Below are 15,397 nucleotides of genomic sequence, written 5' to 3'. Positions count from 1 at the left end.
TGCTGGCTGATGAGCCACTGTCCAGCCTCTGCAGGAAGGCGGCAGGAAAGCTGGAGACAGCAAATGGGTGAAAGCCGGGGAGGCCAGATATGGCATCTGTGGTTGAAAGGCCTCCACCTGCAGGCCCCAGCTGCTCATCCTGCCTCCCCCATGGGATCCAGAGCTAGTCGGGCCCCTTGCGCAGTGATTGAAGATAGTCCCTCAATGTCTTCTCCACATTGGGCACAGCATACGCCTGAGCTGCATATATGCCAGTGCAGGTGCCCACGGCAAAGCCTAATACCGCTGACGCCCTCAGTTTGGCCACCACATAGCCAGCCAGGAAGCCCTTGAGGAATGGAGAGGACAAGAGCGAGCCATCCTGTGGAGGAAAATGCAGGAGAAAATTCAGCCAGGCTCTCCCCTTCTCTGCCCAGGAGCTACTCAAGCTGGGCTTAGCATGTTCCACTACCTGCTCCTCCTTACTCTGGAAAACCGTAGTATGCTCACCAAAGATTTTTTCAAGGTCCTGGGCAGAAAAAGAACCTAGGAGTCATGATCACACAATGTCAGAACCCTGAGGTTAGAAGGCTCTAACCACAGAATCCCACTGAGAGAGATGTCCCTGAGGAATCTGACCCCTGCTTGCTTCTCCAGTCTCATATCCTAGCATGCTCCCCCACTACTGCAGCCAAACTGAACTGTTTTCACCTCACATGTTCATCATGCTACCTCCGACCACAAGGGCTTTGCCTCTGCTGTTCCATCTGCTGGGAATGTTCCCTCCTCCCCCCTTCACCCAGTTAACCCCTACTTAAGATCCCAGTTCAAAGGCCATTTTCTCAGGGAAACTTTCCTTGGTGACACAGAGAATAGGCCCTCAATAACCAACCATTTGCTGAATAAATTTCTACCATCCACTCAAAAGCATATTGGCCAATGAAGCCTAAGCGGGAGGCAGGGGGCAGGTGCACCTTTACCTGGTCTACACCACTGTTGACTTCGTCTTCCACACGTTGCTGCAGGCGCTCCAGCTGGTTCTTGAGAAATGCCAGGTCCTTAAGCTTGGGCAGAGAATCCTAGGACAAAAGAGAGGTTGGCTCCGGAAGGTTGACCCAGCCCCATCCCCTGCTCAAGTCTATCAGAGGCTGGGGGCAGGAGGCAGTGAGCCTAAGAAACCCTTCCTATAAAACCTTCTTGAGATGATAGTGGTAAAGGAAAAAAGCATTGAAAAGTAAAGAATTCACACGGGGGCCTGGGAGGGGGTGACCGATGGGACCTGCATCGGTAACTTACAGCAACTCTTACAGGAATTTTATACAGTAAGCGGTGTATAGAGAAGACAAGAGGGGCAGCTGGGGGACCTAGGTTTATCCGGCAAGCGCTAGTGAGTAGGAAGCTACCTGAAAGTCTATCTTGTCGTCTGTGTCCCGAGGCCTAACACAGGGACTCCAAGTACTTAGTAAATGTGTGGTTGGTGCTGAACTTCCAGACTAACGGTGAGGCAGTTCCTTGGACAATTTGGGGGTAAACCTGATTTCTGCCTAGGCTTCTCCCTCTTCCTCCCCAAACCCATCCCAAACTGAATGTGTGACTGGATGAGCTGGGGTTTGGTGCGGGGGGAGGGAACGTGGCTGTCTGCAAGGGTGTGGGTAAATGAATTCAGGATTTTGGTCGCACATAACGACGAAATTAGTGTGCCCAAGGAATGTGTTCGAATGCGGGTGTGTCTGTGTTGTTGGAAACTTCCTGTCTCTGGAAGGGAAATTTCGGTGGCTAGAGAATAGAGAAGAGTGAGGACTGTCTGCAAGTAACTAAGGATCATCATGGTCCGGGGTTGGGGGTTGGGGTGACACCTGGGGGATTCCCGGTTCCGCCTGCCTTGCGCAATGCTCCGCCAGTCCACTTCCCATTATTGAGGCAGTCGACAGGAGTAAAAGTCCGCTCCCAGGAGAAACAAGGGGCACCCCCCACCCAGGAGCCCCCCCCATCTGTCGCCTCTCCCCAGGACTAAAAAGGTGTGAAGCCCACCCCGGACTGCAGACAACGTTCCAATTCGCTCACCTTGTCATCCGCCATCTTCCCTGTCGAGCTTGTTGCGCAGGCGCAGCACCGCCTCCCTCCTGGCAAATGCTACTGCCATCTTTACTGAGGGCGCAGGCACTTCCGGGGCATTTCTGGAACGGGTGGAGGCGCTTTCCTGAAGGTCTTCTTTTCGCAGATACTCCCACGTGACCTCTCCCTTTGAGACCCAGGCTGCGTGTGCGCGCGCGTAGACTACCTAAACGCCATGATCTCACTCGTGCGCGTGTGCACTCCGCCCAAGTTCGCCTGGCGGATCTTCCGCCGCTTGATGAGCTCACAATTGAGCTATGATGTCAGCGTGCGCGCCGCGGACCTTGCTCCTCCTCCAGACCTTCGCACGCCAACGCGCGGCTACTGGGGGATCAGGACGGCTGTTTTCACGCGCCACCTTTCGACAGGAGGCGCTGCTCAGGCGGGCCCTTTCCCGCCCCAGGACCCGGCCCCTGCCCCGCCCCGTATTTGTGCGGCGCCAGCTGGCCAGGCCGATTCCAGCGCAGAGGCTGGACTTGTAGGCGCAGCAGCTCCGGAGGCGAGCTGGGGACGCGACCAGGGCTATGCTGGGCAAGGATTACATGCTGGCCATCATTCTGGTCAACTGCGATGGTGTGCACAGAGGGTCCCGATGGGAGGATCGGGAGCTGAGGGGGGACAAGGGAGCGCGAAAGGCTACCCCAGCCTCAAAGACAGGGAGGGGCGTACGTCTCGGAGTGAGGACCAGGGAACAGATGAACCCCGATCTTTGCACTGCAGTATCCAAGGTTGGAAGCCTGGACCCTCAGGCTGAACCTTCAGCGCTAAGTTGTGCCTTTTGGGTTGGAGGAAGGGTTATGACAAAGTGTTATTCTGAGCGCACATATATGCCTTCCTTCTCCAATCCCACGTTCCTGTAGATGACTTGTGGGGGGACCAGAGTCTGGAGGGGGAGCCAGGTTTGCCCCCTGGCTGGAGGAAGATCCGCGATGCTGCAGGTACTTATTATTGGCATGTACCCAGCGGTAGCACCCAGTGGCAGCGCCCAACCTGGGAGTCAGGAGATGCAGAGGACCCAGGCACGGTAGGTGGCGTGTGAAGAGGGGGCCTGAGCTCATGTGTGGATCTAAGCCTACTGCCACACTGACCTAGCCCCCTCTCTACAGAAGACGGAGGGAATTTGGGGACTTCGGCCCCCCAAGGGGAGATCCTTCTCCAGCCTGGAGAGCTCACTGGACCGGAGGTAACAGGGATAGGCCAGGCAAAAATGAAAGGCTTGGGGTTCCATGGCACTCAAAGATGCAGCTGGACCCACAGTCCGCTTTCCAGCACAGGTTCTGGACTGTGTCCCATGTTTAGGGTTTTGTTATGTGTTCTTGGCTCTGTCCCATATTGTTGACTCTCCCAGTGTTTTGAGTTTTGTTCCTTGTTCCAAGCTGTTTTTTGTTACATGTTGTTTTATGTATTCTGGGTCCTGACCTCTCATGTTCTAGGCCTTGGTCACTACCCTAGGTTCTGTCCACGGAGGTTCCTATCCTGTGTTCTAGGGTCTTCTTGTCCTGATTTGGGGCGCTGGTCCAGATTTTGGACCCTGTTCCATGTTTGTTTTATTCTGTGTCCTGTGTGTTGAATTTTCCCTCAAATTCTAAGCCATGCACTATATTCTGGGTCTTATCCCACATCTTGTGCCCATCGAGTAGTCTGGTCCTCACCATTGTCCCTTCTGTAGGAATTGTGGTCCTCTTACGAGCTCTGCTCTATTCCAGTAATTCTCTGTCCTGGTATGGTGAAGAATCCTACATCCAGAGAATGGAGCCAGGGGCTAAGGTAGTGATTTGGGCCTGAGGGCCAGTCCAGGGCATTGGGGAGGGTCCCAAGGGAAAGGTCAGGGGTGAGACTGGGCTGAGCAGAGGTAATCGAGGCTGAAGGGAGGTCTCAGAGGGTTTATATATGTGGAGCCTGTGGCACCTCCCACCCTACTTCACCTCTACTTACTCAGGGTCCTCCTGTCCTTTTCCTCAACCCGTCAGTGCTTCGCAGTCCGCTCTCTGGGCTGGGTAGAAGTACCTGAAGAGGACCTGGTACCAGGGAAGAGCAGTATTGCAGTCAATAACTGCATCCAGCAGCTGGCCCAGACTCGTAGCCAGAGCCAGCCCCCGGATGGTACCTGGGGCGAGGTAAGCTGGCTGGCCCTTTAAGGGGTTCAGCCCAGCATCCAGCAGAGGTGGTTGTCCCTGAATTGCCTGTTCCTCATGGCAACCACCTTCATCTGAGCTCCGGGCCGACCTCTCCTTGGCAGGGCCAGAACATGCTGATGATCCTGAAGAAGGATGTGATGAGCCTGGTGAATCCCCTGGACCACAGTCTGATCCACCGCCAGCCTCTGGTGCACATTCGTGTATGGGGTGTGGGCAGCTCCAAGGGCCGGTGAGGACCCCTACATCCCTCGAAGTGAGAGTTGCTCCTCCCTCCCCCCGGCAGGCTGTGATCCCCGCTGATGCTGACCCCCTGTACTTGAACCCCTGGACACAGGTCCTCTGACATGTACCGAAGCTCTGCCTCCCCTGCCTGGTCCAGCCCTGGTTGGGGAGGGTGGGCCCAGCTCAGCAGGGACGGATGGGGGAGAGCCTGAGAGGCTGGGCTGATTCTCTCCTGTGCTCCCACATGCTTCTGGAACAGTGACAGGTGAGTGACAGCCAGGTGCCTAGAGCCCCAGCCCTGATCTCCTTGTTCCATCCCTGCCATAACCCTGACTTTCCAGCCTCCTGCAGGCACTACAGGCCCCTGTCCCTACCTAGCCTCTACCCCAGCTCCATCCCTGGCCCTGCCCTAGCCCCATCTCTGACCCTGCCAGGGACTTCGCTTTTGTGGCGGGTGACAAAGACAGCTGTATGCTCAAGTGCCATGTGTTTCGCTGTGACGTCCCTGCCAAGGCCATTGCCAGTGCCCTACACGGGCTCTGTGCCCAGGTAAGGGCCAGAGTGGGGCAGGGAATGTGGGTATGGAGCTGGGTCTGAAGCTGCTAAGGTGGTTGGGTTAGGGTGGTATTGGCTCCCTTACCTCACTTCCCCCTCCCTACACCTCATGCTGGCTGCATTGTGTTTCAGATCTTGTCAGAGCGAGTAGGGGTCAGTGGTGATTCCCCTTGCTGCTCACTAGACCCCATCTCCCCTGAAGACCTGCCTCGACAAGGTATGGGGAGGGAAGGGCTGCACTGCACCAACAGGCTACTTTGGTGAAAGATGGGAAGGGGGTTCTGGTTATTTAGTACTTCTCTGGAGATAGAGAACTTCTGAGGTGTCCTTGTCCCAGGGATCCCAAACTCTAAATTGGAGGAACATCCATGGCCTTTTTCCTGCTAGTTCCAGTTCCCTTAGAAGCGTGGAGAAAGGGGTCACTGAGAGAGTACCCAGGCCAACTTGGTGTATATATTTCAGTGGAGCTACTGGATGCGGTGAGCCAGGCTGCCCAGAAGTACGAGGCACTGTACATGGGGACCCTGCCAGTCACCAAAGCCATGGGTGAGGACTGAGTGGGCTGGAGGGGGTGGGCTGCATAAGAGAAGAGGAAGGTGGGAAAGGAAGGATCTATCACCATTTCTAAGAGTGCTCCCATGGCCCTCTATAGCCTGGGATGTACCACCCTTCTCAACTCAGGAGTCTAAACCTGGCTGCAGGTATTCTGTTCCCATCTCTCTGAATCCTAAGTCAGTGAGAGGGGCCTAGACACTCCCTGCAGATCCTTCTTTACGCCTGGGAGACACCATGGTGGGCTTGTCCCCCCACAGGCATGGACGTGATGAACGCGGCCATTGGTACCCTCACCACCCATGGGGACCGGGACGCCTGGGTCCCTGCCATGCTCAGCATATCTGACTCTCTCATGACTGCACATCCCATTCAGGTACCAGCCAGAAGAAGGTGAAGTTGGGGGTGTGGAGGGGTGGGTGGGGATGCCAAGGGGTTATTGCTTGCTACTGGAAGTGCTCAGTGGGTCCAGCTAGTACCTGGCCCCCTAGTGACTAGGCCTGATTTGGGCAGGCAGAGGCTGGTGCAGAGGAGGAGCCACTGTGGCAGTGCCCTGTGCGCCTCGTGACCTTTATTGGTGTTGGTCGTGACCCACACACCTTTGGCCTCATTGCTGACCTGGGCCGTCAGAGCTTCCAGTGTGCGGCCTTCTGGTGCCAGCCCCATGCAGGGGGACTCTCCGAAGCTGTGCAGGCTGCTTGCATGGTGAGTTAGGGGTGGGAATGGGTGGGTGGGATTGCCCTGCAGCTGCTCTGTACGGGTGACTGGGGTTCAGGATCGGCAACCTCTCCAGAGATCACAAACCAGCCATGCCAGGGCTGACTGTGGTTCAGCAGTATTTTATTTGACCCTCATGCTGTTTTTAGTAGGCTTTAATTAGTTGCCAATATTTAAAGGCCAGGACATTTCACATAATAATTGCCATTTGTGTTTTTTGTAAAATATCAGAAGCTCTGGCACTTGGGTCCACACGTATACATTTCAGCATTTAGCTGGAATTGTGTAAGGGCTGTGCCTTGAAGGGTGAGCATTGTCTTTCCTGTTTTCTCTCATTTAAATTGTTTTCTGGTTATCTGTGGGCATTTGAGTATGGGACACTTGCACTCAGTTCAGTTCACTTATTCACTCAAATAAGAGTGCTTGCCGGAACTCAACCATACTGGACCCTGGGAATTCAGTGGTTTAGAGGGCATAGCCTTTGCCCTCACAGAACACTTAGGTTAGAGCAGAGACAGGCCAGAAAGAAGTTGTACGCCACAGGATGATGGAGGATATGGCCCCTTTGGAGGTTCAAGAAGGCTACCTGAAAGAGGTGATAGAAAACTGAGAGTTGAAGGTCCAAGGAGGGAAGTTATCCAGGTGAAGGGGAATGGGACAGGACATGTGCCAAGTACAGGGAACCCCAGCTGTGAAGGTGAGAGGGATGTCAGTGGATTAGAGTATGTGAAAGAATCTAGTGTATCTGGAGTGCAGGGGGAGATGGAGTGAGAGATAGGGGCAGAAAGAATGGCAGAATCCAGGTCATGGAAGAACTTACAGGGTAGGGTGATGAATTTGTTTTATCTTGAGGCACTTTGAGCCATTGAAAGGTTTTGAGCAGGACAGTGAAGTCAAGTTTGTGAATTTTGAAGATCACTAAAGCTATAGTATGGGTAGAAGATTTGGAAGACACAAGAGAAGGAAGAAGACCATTTAGAACCCTGTTGAGTTCAAATGAGAGAGGAGCAGAGCAGTTGCACTGGGACTGGGTTGTAGAACATCCCTTTGACTAGGGAGTCAGGGTCCAGTCCACTGCAATGAGAGATGGAGGAGAGTTAGCATAGTGGTGGGTATGGATAAGAGCACAGGCCGTGCAATCAGAACTAGTTTTGAATTCCAATTCTATCAATTTCTGATTATGTGACCTTGGGCAAGTCATGTATTCTCTCTGAATCTCACTTCCTCATTTGCAAAATGGTGATTATAACACCCGATAAATAACTAGATCGATTAGATTATATATATAAAGAATTTAACACAGTGTCAAGCTCTCCTTAAATGCTCAGTGAATGTGAAGTTTTAGGCTTTTGTTATTGAGCTACCTGTGAATGCTGTAGGCGCTCCAAATGTGGCAGACTACCAGCTTCATTTCCTACTGAAGCCTTGGCCGCCGGGTCCCTGTCCTGCAGAAGCTTTCAGGGGGTCCGGGGCAGAAAGGAAGTGGATCCTCACATTCCCCTTCTCCCTAGGTTCAGTACCAGAAGTGTCTTGTGGCCTCTGCGGCTCGAGGCAAGGCCTGGGGTGCCCAGGCCCGTGCCCGCCTGCGGCTCAAGCGGACCAGCTCTGTGGACTCCCCTGGAGGTCCCCTGCCCCTCCCCCTGCTCAAAGGAGGGGTTGGGGGTGCAGGGGCAGCCCCTCGAAAGAGGGGCATCTTCTCTTTTCTTGATGCCTTCCGGCTGAAACCCTCTCTGCTCCACATGCCCTAAATTAATCGGGGAGGACTGGGGAAGGAGGTTCTGGGTCCATGCCCGACTCTGTACCCCTTCATTCCCCAGGGACCTGCAGCCTCTCGCCCCTTGAAGCCTTCTCTGCTTTCCCCACTGACCCTTGCCCACCCTCTATTTATTGCCCAATTTATTGTTTATATGGATGATTGAGAGGTCCTGTACCACAGCCTAGGCCCCGGGCTCTCCTCTCCCTGGGTCCCTGTGTTCCTTGCCCCTGTCCAGCCCTGGACAGTTGGCTCTACCTCAGCAACACTTTATAGCAAAATCGGTACAAATAAAAATCCCTCAGTGACCTCACTGGATGTGAGTATATTGGGCCTGGGACTGGGTTGGGAGTTAACAACCTGTATGAGATGAGTGTCTGCATCTGTGCTTGGTGTCGGTGGCTGCAGGTAGTCACATAAGGGCATGGGAGTGTTGGAAAAATGACTTCATTTAAGAAATATATTTTTATGAATATATAGGCACTAGGCACTAAGGTCGGCACTGGAGGTATAATAAAATAGGAGTTCCACCTTCTGAGACTGTCAAACAAGAGTCAAATAAACAGCACTGAAGATAATATATAGTACAACTAGGAAATCTCAGAAGGTTGTGGGAGCTCAGGTGAGACACCTGAAGTACCTGGTCTGAGGTACTTTAAGTGTGCTAGGCTTCCTAATAAATACATTCCAGCCGAGAGAGTGTAAACGTTCAGGGAAGTGGACAGAGGTTCTGGAAGTCCACCTGGCTAGATCACAGTGGGGGCATGTGTGGGGCATGAGCTTCTGGTGGTTTAAACTTGCTCCTGAGAGCAACTGTGAGATTTGGAGAGAGGGAACTCACTTGGGCTCCTAGAGCGCCACCTCCTGGAAAAAAGCCCCACTTGGTACCATGTAGTTAGGGCCCCGTGCGTTATTAGCTGGAATAGATTTAGAGTTCCTTAGGTAGTTGGAGCAGGGCCTCGTCGGCGGTTCCCAGCGTTTCTGAACTGTCCAACCGGGAGGGCTCCAGGCAACCGGCCCTGCCGGGGGCGTGCCCCAGCCGGCTCGGGTGCGGCCGCCCCGGAAGTGACGTGATGCCCCGCTGGCCGTGCGGAAGTGGAGATGGCGGGGTTGTACGTGAAACCGGGTGAGCGCGGCGGGTGGGCTGGGGCGCTGGGTCTACCGCCGGTCCAGGCTGGGGGCGGTTACCGCGCGGGGTGCGGACCCTCTGCCGCCCCCAGGCTCGCTTCACACGTCCTCTCACCTTCGCAGGCAACAAGGAGCGCGGCTGGAACGATCCGCCGCAATTCTCATACGGGCTGCAGACCCAGGCTGGCGGACCCAAGCGCACGCCGCTCACCAAGAGGGTCGCCGCTCCCCAGGATGGATCCCCCAGAGGTGCGTGGGGGCCCTGTGCGCCGTGACCCGCCGAGAATGGTTGGTGCCAGGAATAAGCTTGTACCATGGGCCTTTTTTGCTCTCTGAGGACTTCCTGAGGAGAGAGGTTGGAGCCCCAGAAAGGGGCCCAGTTCTGGCCCTTTTCCGAGCTCCTTACCTGTTGCCTAGGTAAATAATTGGTACGTTGGTCTCAAAAGAATCTCTCTGGGCTTTCGCCCTAGGTGATCTCATCCAGATCTACGGTTTTTAATATAGTTTTTAATTCCCAAATTATTTTCAAATCCTATTTCCAACCTGGATCTTTTCTCAGAACCGCATCGTGGTATACCCATTTGTCTGTTCTTCCTCGTCACTTGACTGTATGATAAGCATCTCAGACTTAACGCGTTATTCATTTAATCAGTATCATCTACTGAGCATCTACTGTGTTTGAAGGCAAACTAAACAGCAGTGAACAAGACAAAAAGTTTTGTTTTCTTGGAGTCCACACTATCGCTTTGGAGATAGATGAAATGGTGGTAAGGGCTTTGCAGAGAAATAAAACAGGGTGATGTGAGAGTGACTGGGTAACTAAGGTATCCGAGGGGCTGACACTTAAGCTGAAATCTGAGTGATTAAAAGCTAGCCACACAAAGATCAGGTGCAAGAGTATTCAGGGCATTGGAAACAGCTACTGCAGGAGCCCTGAGATAAGTTTGGCAAATTCAGAGACTGAAGGAATATCTGATGACTAGAGCACAGTGGGCTAGGGATAGAGATTAAGATCTGAGAAGTAGGCAGGGGGCCAGATCATAGTGGGTTTTTGTAAACCAGGATAAGGAGTTTGTATTTTAATCTACGTAAAGTGGAAGCCATTGAAAAATTTAAAGTAGAGGAGGGCATCCTTTCCCCCTGAGCATTTCCCGTGCCAATAGGTGGATCTGTGGCCCTGAAAAGGGAGCTCAGATTCAGCTCTTTTCACTCCTCTCTTATCCACACCCGTAACATTGCAGAGTTATAATATAAATCAGAGTTTCTTAACCTTAGCACTAATGGCATTTTGGGCCAGATAATTCTTTTTTGTGAGAGACTGTCCCATACATTGTAAGATGTCTGCAGCATCCCTGGCCTCTACTCAGTAGATGTCAGTAGCACCCACCCAGTTGTGATAGCCAAAAGTGTCTCCAGACACTTGTCCTGGGGGCAAAATCTCCCCAGGTTGAGAAACACTGACTTATATCTTTAAAAAGATTACTGTGTCTACTGTGTGGAAAATAGATTTTAGGGAAGAAGTGGAAAGACAAATTCAGAGGCTACTTTGCTAACGTAGGTAAGATGTAATGATGATTTGGACAAGGGTGGGAGTACTAGAGGTGGTAGGAATTGGATGGATATAGCATATGTTATGGAGAAAGTCAGGAATGAGTACGTATAGTAGGTGAGGTGAAGGAAGAAGCAATGTAACATACATTTTTTCACTTGAGGAACTGGATGGTGTTGTTCATTGATATGGGATAACTGGGTTTTGGTGGGTGAGGAAAAAAAGCAAGCTTTCTGTCTTGGCCATGTTAAATTTGGGCTGCTACTCTGGGGAGAGGTCTAGGCCAGAATTACAGAAATGTGTCACTGTCACATGGATGGTATTTGATGTCATGGGCTTGAATAAAGAGAGTGTGTGGATAGAGGCCTAAAGAGGATCCAAGACAGAGCCCTAAGGTGCTCTAGCATTTCAAGGTTGAACAGGGAAGGAATTAGCAAATGAGACTGAGAAAGAGTAAAAGAAGTAAGAAGTAAAATTTACTCTGGGAGAGATTAAAATCTTGATTCAACCCTGATGAATGCTGCTGAGAGGTTAAATAAAATGAAGAAAAGGGACTACTTGATTTGACAAACATAGCAATCACTACTGACCCTAACAAAAGCAGTCAGGAGTGATGAGAGCAGAAACCCAGCAGGAATGGGCTGAGGAGAGAATGTGAAAAGTAGAGAGAGTAACTGTAGTCAGCTCACTGAAGAAATTCTCCTGTAAAGCAGAGATGAGAAATAGGGCAGTGCCTGAGGATGCAGTGTGAGGTAAGGGATGGTTCTGTATGCTGATGGGATGTTTTAGTAGAGAGGGAGAACTGATGGCACAGGAGAAAAGGGATAACTGCAGGAGGGAAGCCTAGAGAAGGCAAGAGAGGAGGGGATGCACAGTACAGCTGGAGAGATGGCCTCTGATAGGAACAGGAACCTTTCATCTATTAGAGGAGGAAGGAAAGCAGCCACAGATGCAAGTGGGTTAGTAGAACTGGTGGTGAGATGAGAGTGTTCCTGTTCAATGACCTTTATTTTCTCAGTGAAATATGAAGTAGGGTCAGAAGTACAGAGACAGCAGGGAAAGGAAAATAAAAGAAGGTAGAAAAGTTTAGAGGAGATAAGATGTGAAAATAGTTGTTCTGAAGAGTGGAAAAATGAGGCAAAGTATATGATTTCCAGGCAATGTTGGATGCCTTTTAAAATCCGTGGCTATGAATTTAAAGGGAGTGAGTTTAATGCACCTCAAAAATCTGAGTAGCTGAGCTGGAAGGGTATGAGGGGTGGTCATTGTTGCTGAGAACAAGGCAGAGGGGGATGGGAGGCTGAGGTAGGGTAGAAAAAATGGTTATTGGAGGTGAGAAGGTCAAATTGACACACCAAATTAGATGAATTATCATCCATGCGGATGTTGATACCTAAAAGTAATTTTTGAATTTTCTCCTCCAGTTTTCTCATTTTCCATAGTGATTCCACCATCCCATCATTAAAGTCAGAAACCAAGAGTCATCCTTGGCTTCTCTCTCCTTCACCCCCTGTTCCATCAAGATCTGTTCTACCTCCTCCTAAATATATCTCAGACCACTCCATTTCCCCTCATCTACTCTTTCACTCTAGTCCATGCCAGCATTCTCTTTCCTGGACTATTGTTAACCTGCCCTCCTCTACCTATTCTCATCAACTTTTCACAGACCATACAGAGTGAACGTCATAAAAAACAAGTTTAGTGATATCAGTCCCTGCTTTTATAAACCTGCAGTGGCTTCCTGTTACCACTAATGGAGTAATGGCTCAAGATTAAACTCCTCCAAAGCCCTGCAGGGTCTGGACCCCTGCTTACCTCTCCAGTGAAAGCTCATACTACTTTCTTCAGTGTTAATCATTTCCAGCCACATAGGCCTTGTTTCTGTTCCTTGAACAAGTCAGGACTTTTTCCACCTCTTGGGCCCTTCCCTTACCTCTGCCCTAGTACATAGTTCCTTCAACTCTTTATGGCTGCATCTATCTCATCCAGGTTCTTAACTTTGTGAGCACTTTTTGCTACACACTAATGTAGCAGCTGTACCTATATTCTTACTTAATCATCATTGCAACCCTGTGAAATAAGTACTATTCCTATAATATCCCCATTTTACAGAAGAGGAACCCAAGCTCAGAGGTTAAAGGTAATGTGCCATATGTCACATAGTGTGTGAGCTGGGATAAACTTAGATATCACCTTATAAGGCCTTCCTTGAACACTCAGGCTAGGTAGGTCCCTCTACTATTCCTCTTTATCACATCATCCATTTTATTTCTTTGTACCTATTTAAGCCATGTTTGCTTGATCTTGCTTTACCTTTTCAGTCCCCACCTCAGAGACATCTCCTGGGGCCCCCCCAATGGGGCCTCCACCTCTGTCAAGTAAGGCTTCCAGACCCCCATTTGTGGGGAGTTGTCCTCCCTCCAGCATGGAGCCCACAAATTTCCCAGTCGTTGAGTCTGAGATTCTGCTGGAAGATGTACTGAGACCTTTGGAACGGGCATTGGAGGATTGCCGTGGCCACACAAAGGTAAGTGTGAAAGCTCCCATCAACAGCCAGATGCAGGTATGACTCTCAAAGGTAGACCCTCTGACCCTATGAGCAATGGCTCTTAATCCTTTCTGAGTTATGAACCCGTTCAGAATTTGCTAAGGACTTCCTAGAAAAATGAACACAGGATTTAGGAGGGTTCACAAGCCTCAGAAGAGGCTTATAGGAACAAGAATTGAATTCAACTCCCATTAGTGACAATAACAGCCTGATTTACATACCTCTAGGCCATTGAGAATAGACCCTGCTGATATTATGCTTAGGGAGGGGAAAAAAACCCCAACAACAACAACCCCTTTTTTTATTGATAATGTTTCCTAAGTTCTCTGGAGGCAAGGGATCTGAGGAGTCTTAAAGGAAAGTAGCAGAGGGGCTTCCCTGATGACACAGTGGTTAAGAATCTGCCTGCCAATGCAGGGGACATGGATTCAAGCCCTGGTCCGGGAAGATCCCACGTGCTGCAGAGCAACTAAGCCCGTGCACCACAACTACTGAGCCTGCGCTCTAGAGCCTGTGCTCCGCAACAAGAGAAGCCACCACAATGAGAAGCCCGTGCACAGCAACGAAGACCCAATGCAGCCAAAAATAAATAAATAAGTTTATAAAAAAAAAGTAGCAGAGTGATCTTCACCTCTTTGGTCCTTAGTTTCCTTATTTGTAAAGCAGCACTACAGAATTAATTTCTGAGCATATGAGAAACTCCAGAAATTTTAAAATTCTAGCCATAATGCATTTTTCTTGAGAGGAGATCCATAGATTTCATCAGATTCTTAGTGGGGCCTCTAATCTTTGCGTAAAGAACCATAACTCTAAGATTAGAGTGTAAAGTTCCTGGGCCAGACAAAGCAGGTGCTTCCTATGTGGTGCTCCTTTCCCTGCCCCTCTTGGGCTGGCAGCACTGACTTGGAGGGGGCTTCTGTCTCTCAGAAGCAGGTATGTGATGACATCAGCCGACGCCTGGCTCTGCTGCAGGAACAGTGGGCTGGAGGGAAGCTGTCAATGCCTGTAAAGAAGAGGATGGCTCTGCTGGTGCAAGGTGTGGCTGGGTCCCTTGGTATAGCCTAAGTCCCTCATCCTGCCATGGTTGTCCAAGTTGGACTAGGTGCTGAGATTTTGACTGGTTGGGAGGGGAGGAGTTGCAGCTATGTTTTTTGCTCCAGGTTTCTTGCTCAGCCCCTCTTTCTCCTCAGAGCTTTCAAGCCACCAGTGGGATGCAGCAGATGACATCCACCGCTCACTCATGGTTGACCATGTGACTGAGGTCAGTCAGTGGATGGTGGGAGTTAAAAGATTAATTGCGGAAAAGAGGAGTCTGTCTTCAGAGGAGGCGGCCAATGAAGAGAAATCTGTAGCCACAGCTGAGCAGAACCAGACCATGCCAGGCATCCAACATGATCCTTAATCCTATGGGTTCCCCAGCCTCATCGCACACCATCTCTTATGCCTTGGCATGGGAGGCCTTCCCTAACTTGGCTCCCTTTTACCACTTGGGAGACTGTCTGCCCCATTGGGGTGTTTGGCCTGACCCATCTCTGGGGGAAGAGGTCCCTCCTGGACCACAGGGAGGCCACTTGTTACCCATACCATATGCATTTCAATAAAACATCTCAATGTGGTGGGACCTGGGTAGGAGAGATGAGCCCTTCCTATGCCAGACTGGTTCCCTCTGGTGTCCTTAACTGCCCTGCTCGCTGTGCACTGTGCATACCTCTGTTCTTCCTCTGTTCATCATGAATGGCCTTGCTAGGCATGAGCAGATTACTGCCTGCCACTTTCACCCAAATTAGACAGAAACATACATCCCTTGCTGGGCTGAGTAACCCTATGTTTGGATGATTTGTTTCAGTATGGGAACAGAGGCTCAAATAGCATGGGGAGATTTTTTTCCGTCAAAAAAAGGAGACTGACCTATTTGCACTGCATCACCCTCGAGGAATGCAAGTGCTACAGAGATTAGAACCTAGCTGTATAAATTGAAGGTGAAAAAGACCAGATTGCTGACATATGGGATCATGATTTTTTTTTTTCAGGGGACGGGGAGAGTAGGATTATGACTCTTTATCTGACTCACCAAATAAGCTTCTGCCTCTGTTTGGGTCCTAAGGTCTTCTAATGCTTTGAGGACAACAGAACCAGGTGGA

At 50.7% G+C, this 15,397-nt stretch overlaps 4 protein-coding genes across 7 annotated transcripts in view; 2 read left to right on the top strand and 2 right to left on the bottom strand.

Moving 5' to 3' along the window:
* Window positions 1–103: 103 nt before the first annotated feature.
* On the bottom strand, window positions 104–2,084 carry LOC114892571 (SLC35A4 upstream open reading frame protein). The gene is made up of 3 exons (XM_029217672.1): window positions 2,044–2,084; window positions 960–1,058; window positions 104–361 (listed from the first exon to the last, which is right to left on the bottom strand). The coding sequence occupies exons 1-3, from the start codon at window positions 2,056–2,058 to the stop codon at window positions 164–166; spliced, it is 312 nt and encodes a 103-aa protein (XP_029073505.1). The 5' UTR covers window positions 2,059–2,084; the 3' UTR covers window positions 104–163.
* A 185-nt stretch (window positions 2,085–2,269) lies between these two features.
* On the top strand, window positions 2,270–8,930 carry APBB3 (amyloid beta precursor protein binding family B member 3). 4 transcript variants are annotated; one of them, XM_029219004.1, is made up of 13 exons: window positions 2,270–2,822; window positions 2,955–3,118; window positions 3,201–3,277; window positions 3,801–3,861; window positions 4,065–4,211; window positions 4,334–4,461; window positions 4,714–4,719; window positions 4,889–5,003; window positions 5,142–5,226; window positions 5,472–5,555; window positions 5,822–5,937; window positions 6,075–6,266; window positions 7,790–8,930. In XM_029219004.1, exons 1-13 carry the CDS (start codon window positions 2,270–2,272, stop codon window positions 8,024–8,026), a joined length of 1,965 nt encoding a protein of 654 aa, XP_029074837.1. In that variant the 3' UTR covers window positions 8,027–8,930. The 4 variants fall into 4 exon arrangements, with proteins under 4 accessions (XP_029074837.1, XP_029074838.1, XP_029074841.1 ...); XM_029219008.1 differs by having other exon boundaries at window positions 2,447–2,667; window positions 7,790–8,928; XM_029219006.1 differs by having other exon boundaries at window positions 2,508–2,822; window positions 3,764–3,861; window positions 7,790–8,929.
* A 172-nt stretch (window positions 8,931–9,102) lies between these two features.
* Window positions 9,103–14,875, top strand: SRA1 (steroid receptor RNA activator 1). The gene is made up of 5 exons (XM_029218842.1): window positions 9,103–9,157; window positions 9,283–9,408; window positions 13,030–13,235; window positions 14,184–14,292; window positions 14,447–14,875. The coding sequence occupies exons 1-5, from the start codon at window positions 9,133–9,135 to the stop codon at window positions 14,656–14,658; spliced, it is 678 nt and encodes a 225-aa protein (XP_029074675.1). The 5' UTR covers window positions 9,103–9,132; the 3' UTR covers window positions 14,659–14,875.
* The window catches only part of LOC114893208 (ankyrin repeat and KH domain-containing protein 1), a 122,741-nt gene continuing 120,730 nt past the window's right edge, over window positions 13,387–15,397 (bottom strand). The window contains exon 38 of the transcript XR_003792849.1: window positions 13,387–14,259. The gene's annotated coding sequence lies outside the window, so the exon portion shown is untranslated. The remainder of the gene's footprint in view (window positions 14,260–15,397) is intronic.

This window comes from Monodon monoceros, unplaced genomic scaffold, assembly GCF_005190385.1.
Source record: "Monodon monoceros isolate NGI ecotype Baffin Bay Population unplaced genomic scaffold, NGI_Narwhal_1 Super_Scaffold_12, whole genome shotgun sequence".
Taxonomy (NCBI): Eukaryota; Metazoa; Chordata; class Mammalia; order Artiodactyla; family Monodontidae; genus Monodon; species Monodon monoceros.
Note: the sequence above shows the minus strand (reverse complement) of the source record. Positions and strands in the feature narration are given on the sequence as shown.